This window comes from Pangasianodon hypophthalmus, chromosome 19 (assembly GCF_027358585.1).
Source record: "Pangasianodon hypophthalmus isolate fPanHyp1 chromosome 19, fPanHyp1.pri, whole genome shotgun sequence".
In the NCBI taxonomy this organism is placed as follows: domain Eukaryota; kingdom Metazoa; phylum Chordata; class Actinopteri; order Siluriformes; family Pangasiidae; genus Pangasianodon; species Pangasianodon hypophthalmus.
The window spans coordinates 10360197-10373735 of NC_069728.1; the positions used below are offsets into that span (position 1 = coordinate 10360197).

At 38.0% G+C, this 13539-nt stretch overlaps 1 protein-coding gene across 3 annotated transcripts in view; it reads left to right on the plus strand.

Annotated features, from left to right (window-relative positions):
* Positions 1-13539, plus strand: part of gmds (GDP-mannose 4,6-dehydratase) — an 80192-nt gene that overhangs the window by 26852 nt on the left and 39801 nt on the right. For all 3 annotated transcript variants that reach the window (XM_026944678.3, XM_026944679.3, XM_026944680.3), the window contains 3 exons: positions 4565-4757; positions 5407-5511; positions 10841-10968. In XM_026944678.3, the coding sequence (XP_026800479.1) occupies positions 4565-4757; positions 5407-5511; positions 10841-10968 (426 nt within the window). The remainder of the gene's footprint in view (positions 1-4564; positions 4758-5406; positions 5512-10840; positions 10969-13539) is intronic.

The following is a 13539-nucleotide window of genomic DNA, read 5'->3' on the forward strand; positions in this document are numbered from 1 at the left end:
CTTATAATGGGAGTCAAGGGGCAGCTGTTGAATTCTGTCAGGAAACATTAACATGTTGTATAACTCAAGTTCAAAACTACAAAACTGTAGCACATTAGCAATAAAGTTCTTATTTTAGATTGTCCTTGTGTAGTTTTTATGTAGAAGATTCCCATTGATTTTATCCCACATTTTGAGGCACTTTTTTATGTTCACTTTGACTTCTGTTGAATAAGTGGATAAAGTATAACTAGAGATGGAAAGATACCAATTTTTTTATATCCCAATACTGAAAGCTTGAATATCAGCTATCAATACCCATCTGATATTGTTTTCTTTAAAAACTACTAAGCTTTAAAATGTTTTGTAGCACTTCACAGTTAAACTCTTCTGCACAAAAAGAGTCCTCTTATATTGTAAATATAATAAAATCAAACCAAAAAAAAAAAAAAAGACCCAAGTCAAGGTTTGTTATATGTAAACATTTTCAGCTCCAAAAATATATTTCATTTCTAAATCCAATTCCAAACTTTGTCATTTGTTCCATGATCAGGTGTCCAATCTGGGTATCAGACTGGTGCCTTCTCTATTTATAATCATACACTCTTCCCTCTGAAAAAGTTATCCCAACCCAAAAAGGGCAACTTTTATTTAGATTTGGCAGAGGAACTTTGACGTACATGCCTTTTTTTTTTTTTTTTTTTTTTCTTTTCTTTAAGTGTCTTAACTTCCACTCTCAGTTAAATTTAACACATTTTTATTCTTTTCTCAGTTTAGGGAAATGTGTACAAATTACTGTCTGTGGAAATTGCACACGCACTACAGATGCGGTAGAGAAGGTTGGAAAATGGTGGACTACTCCTTTAACCAGTTCCCATTAAGTATGAGTCATAAAAAAAAATCCTGGTCTAATGGTTTATTTTTAGGCTAATCTGACTTTACGCATAAACACACTTGAACTAGCGTGATGAGTACAGCTCAGAGCAGCGTCAGGCTCTTACTGCAGCCCATAATGATTGGGCTTGTTGCCGCGTTTGTATGTTTATACTGGAGAGAGGCAGTGAATGATGAGGTGAGGTGTCTGGCCAGTCAGAGGGAAAGGAATAGCGAGTAAAAAAAAGAAAAAAGAGACGTTAGTATCAAATGAAGCATGAATTTAATTGGCTGATGAATTTCCGTGCTGACATGTGGAAGGCTTGAAGAGTGGAGGAGGAGTATTGATAGAGTGAAGCAGATGAAGAAGAGGGAGTAAAGTGTGTGTGTGTGTGTGTGTGTGTGTGTGTGTGTGTGTGTGTGTGTGTGTGTGTGTGTGTGTGTGAGTGAGAGAGAGAGAGACAGAGAGAGAGAGAGCCATGGGGCGCAAGTCCTTTCCCTCAACTCTGACAGCTCTAATTGAATATTTGCATACTCAGCAAGTGGTTTTGCTGTATATTTGTCTACTTTCCTAATAAGCCCCTAATCATTTCCAACAACAAACACAGTCCTGTGAACCCCTGCAACAGTCTTGGCTCGTTGTGGTTGAATATTGAAGCCAGGGAGCAGGTGAAGGCAATGCACAAGAATAAGTCAAGTCAAGTGGGTTTTTATTGTCATTCTTTATTTAGCTTGTATACATTGGAACGAAATGTCGTTTCTCCAGGAACACAGAACAGTACGCAAAACAACATAAAGTACAATACACAACAGTGTGAGACGAGTAACAGCTTAGCAAAAGTTTGGAAAAATTTCCAATTTGTGGAAGATACGCCATTTTAGTTTTTAATTAGAGGTACAAAGCTGACGTAGCTAGTGCTTAGAGAAATCCTATAGCCTTCAGTTTACTCCTGCTTAAATCCCACACTCACCTTCGTCTAATCGCTTTAATAGTAACATACTTTACTCACAAACAGGTTCAACATTAGCCAAATTAGTCCATTTAAAAATTCTTATTGTAACTTTTTGTCATTCCCACCTCCAAATTTTGGGCTGCGCCTCCTACCGGAGCCTGAAGCTCGGCTGCAGTGACCCCAACACATATGCTGAGGACGAAACGGACTCTGCTTTAACATGACCACTCCTGATGTTTTCAGCTCTGTGGCATCCTTAGGTTTAGCTTAATAGAGAACAATGTGTCAGAAATGACATAACCAAGTCTGTGTGTGAGGATTTACACTACACTTTGGACAGTAGAACGTCTTTTTGTCTTTGAGGAAAGTGGAGAAATTATGTACACCTTAGCCTTTGATGCGATTTAATATTAAATCTCTGTTCGAATGAATATGTAGCACATTGGGAGTAAAAGCTGTGGATTTTTAAAAGCTTTTTACCATGCAACCGTATCTGGTGTTTGAGTCATCAAATTTGAATAATGCACTTCGTTTGCTCTGCCTCACTCGGAGAATATAATTTGCATCTAACAAGAAACCAAGCTTTGCTCCGATTGCCTCACACTCTCTGGGGTGTTGTGAAACACAGGTCAGATTTTCTTGCTGATATCTGGATTTTTGGTAGAAATGAATCCTCTGAGTAAAAAAAATAAAATAAAATAAAAAGTCAGACTCTGAAGCAGTATATATCTTCTCTATTTTTCCAATAACTTGTTTCTGCTCCATCAGTCTAACTGATATTAATGGTAGCTGTCTATGCATGAGCGCAGCTAATGTCAATGCTAATGTCAACATTGTTCAGTACAGAATTCAGCGCCGGTTCTCCAGACCGTCTCGTCCTAATTTTCCCACAGTCACCACAGCTCATAGCTGCGATGACCACTCAGGCTACTGATCGCCAGGCAACACAGCTGAGCGAGTCTGTAAACAAGTCGAACCAGAGACAGCGAGATGATGTCAGCTTTCTGTGGCTGCCCCGTTTCTTCATACTCGCCCTTTTTCTTTTTCTGGTTCGTTCTCTGTTTTCGATCGTCTCGGCATTTCAGCTCTGACACTCGCCCACACACGTCTCAAAAAAGGCCATCAGTCTTCTACAAACACACCAAAATATTTGCCTGTAGTTTCCATCTTGCACTAATCAGCTGTCAGGGTTGCGGCTTTCTCTTGGTGCTTTGGTAGATGCACGCTCTTGTGCTCCGATTCTGATCATCCTCCCACTACAGCCGCGTTTTTTTGTCTCGATGGAACGCCAAGTGGAGGCGTGTGTATGAAAGGAGTGTGTTGATGTTGAGAAGACGAGCCATTTTTAGCCGGTATTAGCTCATGTCAGTTTTCTCTCACTTAGTCATCATTCTAGTCATCACTGGCAGCGGATTTTGGGTTCCCCATCACGTGTGGGGACGAGTCTCTGTGAGCTGGCTATGGGAGTGTAGAGTTTGCAATAACAGCTCCTTTCCCACCACATACACAGTGTTACAAACTTCTGCGTCACAACGGTTACTTCAATGGACAGAAACATTAACACTGAGATGTGCCTTCAAGGAATAAGCCAGCATTTTTAAACCTACAGAGTACGTGCAGTTACCACAGACAAGAATTTCAACCTGTTTCCCTGAAAAAACATATTGAATCTCAATTCAGTTGCTGGTCAGTCAGAAATGTTTTTAAACCAAAACACTCTTGAAGTCATAAATCCGCCACTCCACATCATCAAAGCCTAATAATAAACATATTTTTTTTTTTAAAATTCGTTATTATTTAACAAAGAAACAAACAAAGAAAACCATATAATTGTTGATATGGAGAAGCTTTGTGTAAGGAGATGTTTATTTAACATCTATGGAATGTTAACATCTAACATTTATGGAAGGAGTCTCCAGCTTTAGCACATTGTAACAGTCTTCAGGACAGTGGACTTGGCAACTTTCCTCTTTCTCATTAATATGAAAAGCTGCATTCTTATTAACTTTTGTCTTATTAAAAAAAAATGAAGCTGGTGAGGAGACAATTGTTTATAGCTTCTATAATGTAAGTGATAACAGGAACTAACTCGTCTTGTGGACATAACTATAAATGGATAAAAAGTATGATGTGTTGTTCATTAATTAAAAAAAAATTGTATTTACTGGCAAGTCAATGTGGTATTAGAAGAATAAAACACTTCGTGTGGTGCTGTTATTAGAAAATAATCTAAAAATTTTACATCCACTTCACAACACCACACTGTTGTGGATCATTTTTCAATAACAGCACACCTATTCCCATACTCTTTATTAAAAAAAAAAAGAAAAAAGAAAAAAAGCAGGTTTATAAGTTCTTCAGACAGAGGTATAATTGGTCAGGGGCACCAGTAGGAAATTTTGGTCTCTTGACAGGTTATTGAACTGGACTCCCACCCTGGATAATTTTTCCTCCTGGACTGCTTTTATTCCATAAGAGCCTCTTGGGCTTCCTGTCTACTCAGGAAACAAGGCTAATAACTATGGTATATAAGAGCAGCTTTGGTACACTGTATGTCTGTCTCATCCTAAAACGAGTGTAAAAGGTGTGTTTTTGAATTTTAACTACTCTTAGATTTCCATTATAAGTGAGTTTGGAGCAACCAGGTTTTCAGCTTTTTTCTCAGGGAATCGTGGCTGTGATAATCACACATACATTACAGGTAAAGATCAGGAGTATTCCTTTGTAATTAATGAGATTGTTGTGTGTGTTTTTGTCAGATTTCCTTTGACCTGGCAGAGTACACTGCAGACGTCGACGGCGTGGGGACGTTGCGTTTGTTGGACGCGATAAAGACGTGCGGTTTGACGGATAAAGTGCGTTTCTATCAGGCCTCCACCAGCGAGCTGTACGGCAAAGTGCAGGAGATCCCACAGACAGAGACCACGCCGTTCTACCCTCGCTCACCTTATGGTACACACACACACACGCTCATTCTTACTGTCTTCTGCCATCTTCAGGAGAAATCACAATTGCAATGATTGACAAGCTTCCTCCTTCCTCCAAATCGACCCCTTTAGTTGAAAATGCACCCTCATAACTTGCCTTTTAAAGTAAAAAAAGAGACCGAGCTAGGCTGATGTGATTCGCCTGAGGAAGGAGATCATTTCTGGGTCAGAAAAATATAAACAGCAAACTGGAGAAACTAGCCAGATGCATTGCATGCCTTGTTGCAGCTCACAGTTTTTGTCTTTGAAATTGTATGATTATTACAGGAAACACTTTATAGACTGCACCTTTAAAACGTCTGCCTCTACACAAGTCTTAAATTAATCTTTTTGTTTTATATAAATAGCATTTTTAAGCCAATGTGAAGCAAAAATTAATTTTGCGCAGCTAGTCAGACAGCCAGTCATGTCTGGTTTCTGAAGTTTGCTATGAAGCTACTTTGCTAATAATTAAAGGAAATTTATAGGTGCTAGTTTTACACAGATTTGACTGTCCGTACTTTCTAATTAACTTTATCTCTGTGTGTGTGTGTGTGTGTGTGTGTGTGTGTGTGTGTGTGTGTGTGTGTGTGTGTGTGTGTGTGTGTGTGTGTGTGTGTGTGTGTGTGTCTCAGGTGCTGCTAAGCTGTATGCGTACTGGATAGTAGTGAACTTCAGGGAGGCGTATAATCTGTTTGCTGTGAATGGAATTCTCTTCAATCATGAGAGCCCTAGAAGAGGTGAGATCACAAGACACACACGGGCAGTGTAATTGCTCTAAGAGGGTGTGTGATGAATGGCGATGTACAGTTTGCTGTGAAGAGCAGCACCTCCCACCACACGCACACAAACTCACACACACTTACACACACTTTCACAAAAACTGAAAAAAGGTGGGGTGCTGGAAGGACTGTGATGTTATGCTCTAATTTTAGCATTTTAGATGACAAATATATTCTAGGGTTGTTTCCCTGAATTTTAAAGATGCAAGCAGTGGACAAAAGCCCAGAGAGATGGATAGAAAGACAGGCAGAGAGAGAGAGAGAGAGAAGGGGCAGATATGTACATAAATACAGAGAGAGAGAGAGAGGGAAGGAAAGTGTATGAGTAGGCCGGAGGGAGGGGACGGATCTGGGTTAATTTCCTGTCCACCACGAGGCAGACATTCATTCCAGCAGCAGATCAGAGAGTTAAGTCTGTTTGAATCTCTGTTCTGTATTTTAACCCCTTCATGTTAAACACACTTCTGCTGCCAGTAATGAAAACACTCATCCCCTCTGGACCAGGCTCGAGGTGGCATTTACCAAGAACAACACACACAAATCCACCATGAAGTGTAGTGAAGAGAAAAAGAACAAAAACCTCAGCTTCTGTGTGTGTGTGTGTGTGTACACACATGTGGCTTAATAAGCCGACATGAAAAAGTGATATTCAAAGACAGATATTTTAATATATTTAATGATATATATATGACAGTATTACTAGGGTGAGAATTAGAAACAACACAGCACAGTATCGACAGTAAAACCACTTATTTTTACAAAAAAAAAAAAAAAGGTTATGCTCTTGTTTATTTTACATTTACAAAGTATACACTAGGAAAAAAACAGGTAATGATATAACACGAGAGCAGTGTTCTTACTAACAAATTCAATGTTACACACTAAGTGTGCAAATGTCATAAAATATATAAAATATTATCATCTAATCAGCTACCTGTCATGCAGTTTTAGCCTGTGTGTGTGTGTGTGTGTGTGTGTGTGTGTGTGTGTTTAAATAAACCGCATAAACTTAAAGTAAACATAGTAAACCTCATAGTTACAAAAATCACAGAATATGAAGATACTGAAATAAGAAATAGAAAACAACTTGCTAAGACTAAAAGACTAAAGGAATAAAAGAAGCATTAAATCAGTCAATACATCAGGCAGCTGGAACGCTTCCAAATGAAAAGAAAGCATGATAGATTTAAATGAAGCAATAAACCAAGTGATATAAAACATAAAATGTAAAAATACAGTGCAAAAATAACATAATATAAGAACAAAAAACAGCAGTTTAAAATTATAAGCCTAACAAAAATATTATAAATATTGTCCATATATATATATATATATATATATTATTTATAATATACATACACGCACGCTTATGTGTGTATGTTTTTTATATATATATATATATATATATATATATATATATATATATATATATATATATATATATATATATATATATAAAACATACACACATAAGCGTGCGTGTATGTATATTATAAATATACATATATATATATATATATATATATATATATATGTATATATATATATATATATCATATATATATATATGATGTTCAAATTTCGTTTGATATTTTAGTTGTATTTATCAAATATTGTATATTTTATAAATTGGGCTCAGTGGGCTGGTTTTCTGAAAGGGGTTCCTCACTGCACTGTAGCTAAAACTAAAGTTAGCGAGTGCTGAAGTACTGATGCATGAGTTACACTCAGAACTGTATAGTCACATCATTTAGTCATATTTTCAGTATTATGCAGCTGAATTGCTCAAAGTTATATCAAGGGTAAAAGCTGCTGTCAAAGTTTTTCTCTGTTTCAGTTTTGCAGTGAGAGCAGTTGGATACTGTGTGTGTGTGTGTGTGCGCGTACACGCATCGTGCTGGTAACTATTGTCACTGCAGCTTTGTTTTCTCGTGAAAACTTGCTTTTGATGAAAGAGGAACACTTTAAAGAGCAGGAGCTCTTCAGCTGAGGGACCAGCAGCTGTATGAATACGTTCAAGTTCTCAGCTGTCCAGCATGCGCAAAGCCAAACACGTTTTTCTACACTCTGTCTCACACACCTGTGTTTGTGTTAACCTTGTTGGCACAGTAACCAAGGAGGCGAATGACAGAGATGCTGCTTTAGTGTTCAAAATGAAGTGTCACTCGTCACATTCTTACACGCACGCGCACACGCACACGCGCATGCACACACACAGCCTCTGGCTGGAAAAGTAGACCGAATGTTGCTAGTTAGCACCCTCCATATTTGTGTGACAGGACTTTAATAGCAGCTGAAAAGAGTATAATAAGACTCTGTGTTCAGACAGAGAGAGACACAAAGATTTCGAAACAGCTTTCCGTTTCTACGGGTTGTGTTTTTTTCTGCTCTCTCGCATGCACACACCTGCAGACGGCCTGTTTTTGAAACTGTGCACATTTTTTTTTTTTTTTTTTTTTTTTTTTTGCCAGTGAGCAGGCAGGCTTTAGCCAGGCCGATCCCGGGCTGCGGTCAGATCTCTGCGTCTCTGCTCCTCTTCACGACTCCCCTCACACACATAATTACACTCCAGCTGGAAACACGAGCCGGCGCGTGGAGACGGCCCGTCGTAGCCTTTCAAACACATGCTAACACACACACAGCAAATCCGTTATAGCCACGCTCTCGTCGATCGCCAAACATGGGAGATGAAATCGGATCTCCCGCTGCTCGCCGCAGCCCTCGCAGTCGCTGTGGTGTTTAGAGTGCTGAGCTTTGAGCCGCCCGTCCCGTTCCTGCCAAGCTCCAACACCTGGCCGTGAGCGGCGCGTGGTGAAGGAACCCTTTGTGATGGAGCACAGTGCCTCTGGGGAGACACTGTTAAACTTCCCTCAATGTATTCCTGTGTATGTGTGTACACACATGCTTTAACACACTCTAAGTTACTTTAACATACTGTGATTCATGTGGCAAAACGACAAGCGACATCTGAATTGAGATTTTTTTTAATTCTATGCAAATTAGGTGTGACGCAGTAACATAAATCCAAACTACTGGCTCGAATGATTCGACTCCTGTGGTGTATGTGGTCTGACATTTCTTCAATTCCTCACTTATAACTTTAGTTGCTATGTGAAATTAGTTTCTATTTACTACTTGATGTGCAAAAAATAGAAGAAAAACTTGTAACACTGGGTTCATCTTATCCTGTCATGTATGACCTCTTATTAAATGTGTATAGACATTACAAATAAAATCATTTGTGCCTCTAGCAAAAGTGTGTAGTTAGCTTGCTTAGCTAGCTTAGATTAGTTTACTTGCTGTATGCCCACAGGATACAACCTACAAGTGACATGAGTGACTTATTGCATATACTAGCGTAAATATAGTGTCAGAGATGGCTAGTTCAGTTTTTCTTAGTGTATGCGTTCTGCGTGCGTGTGAGTGTGTGTTGTGCTTTTTGAGCTGTTCCTGGGTTTGTTAGCAAGAATGATAGTGTTCTAAGCTGCCAAACTGTGTTTATTAAGAAGTCAGACAATCGTGTGTTTCTGTAACTGTGTGTGGGTCAGTGTCGGTACTTGTGTGCAAATAGTATTATTATAATCAAATCTCTTTATAATCTAAACTTATTGCTTTTTCAGTGATTAAAAGATTAAACAAATCATTTGTGATAAATCACTGTAATGAAACATACTGCAATTATTGCTCTAAAGCTTTGAAAATGACTGGAGATCATGAAAAATGTGATCAAATAAAATACCTGATAACTCTGAATCAGCCGCACTATATGAATGAACAACATGCCAGAATGACACCGAGGAACGTGGACAAAAAATATAAAGGAACAGATTTTTATTAGGAGCAAAAACAATTAAAAAAATAATCATTCTTAACTGTTCTGGAAAAGTGATGTTGATTTGTTACCGATTATTAGTGTTTTTTATTCCATGTAGCACATCTTTGCACTTTCCAGGATAGAAACAGAGAATGATTATGTTTATGAAAGTTCTCAGATGATTGTGGTGATTATTACATAAAGTATAAGATTATTACCCTAGTTCACTGGATAGAGGTTTATACTGGTTTTTGATTTCTTTTTTATTTCTTTTTTTATTTTGATATACACACACACACACACACACACACACACACACACACATACATATATAATATTGTTTTTTCGAGCAATCACATTAACCTTTAACAAGTCTCTGAGTCCAGACAGACCATCATTCCTCACTCTTATACTTGTTCTATTCATTTCACTGTAGTTACTGAATGATATATTTTAATGAATAACTGAATAATAAGATGGGATTTAATGGATTATTAGGATGGATGTATTCACATTTGGCTACTGCAGCACACTAGCTGCATCTTACACACTTGAATATGCAGTTACACACACACACACGCACACACATTTACTCAAAAGATGTGCTGAAGTTTTCCCATTTGTCTACATTTGATAGATTTCTGTTCATCTGTACAGGAATTGGAGTGAACCGATCATTTAAATGCTGTCGCGTGTTTAATACAGATGATGTTTTTGCTTCTCATGTCTTCTGTGTATGAATTCGGGTTATGTAACTGGCTCAATAGCAGACAGATACACCAAAAATGACTCGCACAAACACGTTTACACGTGCACACGCATGTCCACGCACACATGCATAATGAGGAGCGTTTAAAGGAAGTTCCATGGTTATACTAGCTGCTTATTGAACGTGCATGCTATTGGACTTGTTTACTGCGAGCGTAACCCGAGCCTGAGCCCCCATGTTCCGCTCCTGCAGCTGTGGTGGAGTGGAGTTACTGACTACATTACAGCTCCAACCTCTGTCTGCTTTTAAACGCAGCCCAGCCCAGCAGGTCTTTGGAGCGCCCAAGGTTTCCCACAGATCTGAGCACGTATGTGTGTGTGTGTGTGTGTGCGTGTGTGTGTTTCTCTGGCAGCTTTGCAGGACATTGGAGTGGCTCATGCTGCCTCCGGGGTGGTCCACTGACTAGACAAGACTCTCATTTTATGCCTGTGTGTGCCTGTGTTTGTGTGCGCGACTAAATGACTGACTGACTGACACACTGTGGGATTTATTTTGGCCTGACAACTGAGATTTATCCTGACATTTTGCATTGGGGGTGGAAGAAAAGAGAGGAGAGTGAAAGGGAGAAGGAGAGAAAGAAAAAATAAGTTAAAGATACGCAAAATGGGGAGAAAAGGATGTTGAATATGATGTTTATTGAAACTGAATTGAGACTATATAAATAGTAGTATTTAAGTGTGTGTGTGTGTGTGTGTATTTCACAGGCTCTAACTTTGTGACACGGAAAATTAGTCGTTCAGTGGCAAAGATCCACCTCGGCCAATTAGAGTACTTCAGTCTGGGTAATCTGGACTCCAAGAGAGACTGGGGCCATGCCAGAGACTATGTGGAGGTATACACGCACACATATACACACACACATACACTCATTCTCACTGTCTAGCTTTCTGTCTATTTTACAGCTCTGTTGCTTGTTCACATACACATACTCAGTCTCCATTTTGTTAATCTTTGCAAAATAAGATGTCAAACAACCCTGAGAGTAACTACACAATATCCTCCATCACCTTTTTTTGTTGTTGTTGGATGAGTATAACATTAAACCATTTAAGTAAACAGTAATCACTTGAATGAACAGCGATATAACATTAAAAAAAAGCATCTACACCTAGTTCCTTTTACCCCAAATGCAGTTTATTAATTCAGTTATTTATATGGTCTTTTTATCATGGCCACAAAGCAGTTTTACAGAAATCCGGATGTAGATTTTGATCCCTAATGAGGAAGCCAGAGGCCTTGCGATGAACCAAACTAAAAACGCAATCCTCTTCTAGGGATTCTGAATCATTACAGTGTACAGCTGTAGAAGACTAAAAGCAAATATTACTAAGTATCTTGAAAAGATGTTCAAATCCTTTGTAAAGTTGGGTTTGATTTCCAAATTTGCTTCTGTAATTTTTACCCTGGAGCTATGATGATAATGTAACCAACATCAAAGCTAATAACCACCCGTTTAGCGCTGTGCAAACAAGCTGTGCAAATCATTACACACTCTCTTTAAGCCCGTGTCTCTGACACATTTGTCCATAACACACTCTTTTCTATAAACATGGACAGGCGGATGAGCAATGAAGCCAGAATCACATTAATGCTCAACACACAGCATAGAAGCTGTGGCATATATATATATATATATATATATATATATATATATATATATATATATATATATATATATATATATATATATATATTAGTTGTAGATTTTCAGTTTTTAGTGTCCATTCAAAAATTCAATGTTACAGAAAAAATGTTTGTATGTAACATATAACATAGACAACATTTCAGAAAACAAAGAAAGCAAAACAAACAAAAAAAACCCATAATGCCAGATGTGTCAGATTCTCCAGAATGCTCAGTAAAATATATCAGCTAATTTCTGTACAAAACTGGACAAATTGTAAATGAGACTGCTGATAAACTTTTAAAAATCAAAGGGTTGTCACACCAAATACTGACTTTCTTTAGTGTATTACTGTTTACTTCTCTTTATAATAGTTTTTGTATAGTGTTTTGAAGGCATTGTTGCTTTTACAGCAGTCTTCTAATAATAAAAACATTGGCATAAGAGGTAAGTTGTGTAAATTCCATGTTCAGCTGTATTATTCATTTAAAGAGAATATTTCATTGTCAACCATACATCACTATCATGTGTGTGTGTAGTTTGTCAAGTGTCTCCATGAGGATAGGTAAGAAAATGTGGAGAAAATATGCTTTTGTACAAATTGCCAGTGAGATGTTTTTTGGATACTGAGGTTAGTGTTATTGTTAGGATTACTAATTGTACTAATTAGCTATAGTAAAGTCAGTAGAAACTGGTGGTAAAGGGTGTGTGTGTGTGTGTGTGTGTGTGTGTGTGTGTCTTTTCTGTTTGAGTGAATGTTGGACTTGTGTAAGCATGTTTATTAGGTTATATATGAAATCACGGTCTTCAGCTTATCAGGTATTGGTTTTCAGTTTTGCCATTCAGACTGAATTACATGAAACGTCACTGCAGCATCCAATATTATTTTGTTTATTACTTCTAATTAATGTATGGCTTTTTATTTGTATTCAAATTTCATCGTATTAACAGTATTGTTTCATATTTCCTTACCATCGTAAATGTACATATCAGTGTATCGTCACACTCTTGATATAAACACATTTCCTCACTTTAGAAACTCTTCAGTTAAAATGTAATAAAATATACAAAATTTACTCCTTTCTCCAAATCACTTTTTTCTCTCAACAAATAGTTTTTCAGTCCGTAGTTCACTCGTTCATCTTCACTGAGTGATTTTTCCTGGTCAGGGTCACGGTGGATCCAGAGCTGATCCCAGGAACAGCGAGTGTGTAGCAGGATAGGACGCGAGTGCACCATGCACACACACATTCATACACTCATTCACAGCTATATAGCATTTCAGCATAGCTGTTTAAACTACCGGCGTGTTTTTTGGGAGGTGGAAGGAAACCAGGCAACCCGGAGGAAACCCACACAGACACAAGGAGAACATGTGAAGCAGGCAGTAACCCAAGCACACGATTAACCCGTGGACCCTGGAGCTGTGAGGCATCAAGGATGCCCGCTACTGCTCGATAGATTGATATTATAGTGCTAATTTGGCTTATAGATTTAATTTTCTGAACACAGTGTCTGTTTATATGCAAATTATATTACTGAGCTGAACGATGTCTTCTGAAGTGAGTGTGTGAGGGTTTAGGCATGTAGTTATAACCATCCTGGTTAGCAGGATTGATGTCTCCAGTGCAGAACAAAAGGTTCATATACCAAACCTTTTGGACAAGGGGAACTATTTCTTTTGTTTAAAAAAAAAAAAAAAAAAAAAAAGTTTTAAAAACTTTTATAAAGGGAAAGAATGGCCACAATGTCAAACACAGGCTTACTGCTGCATTCTCC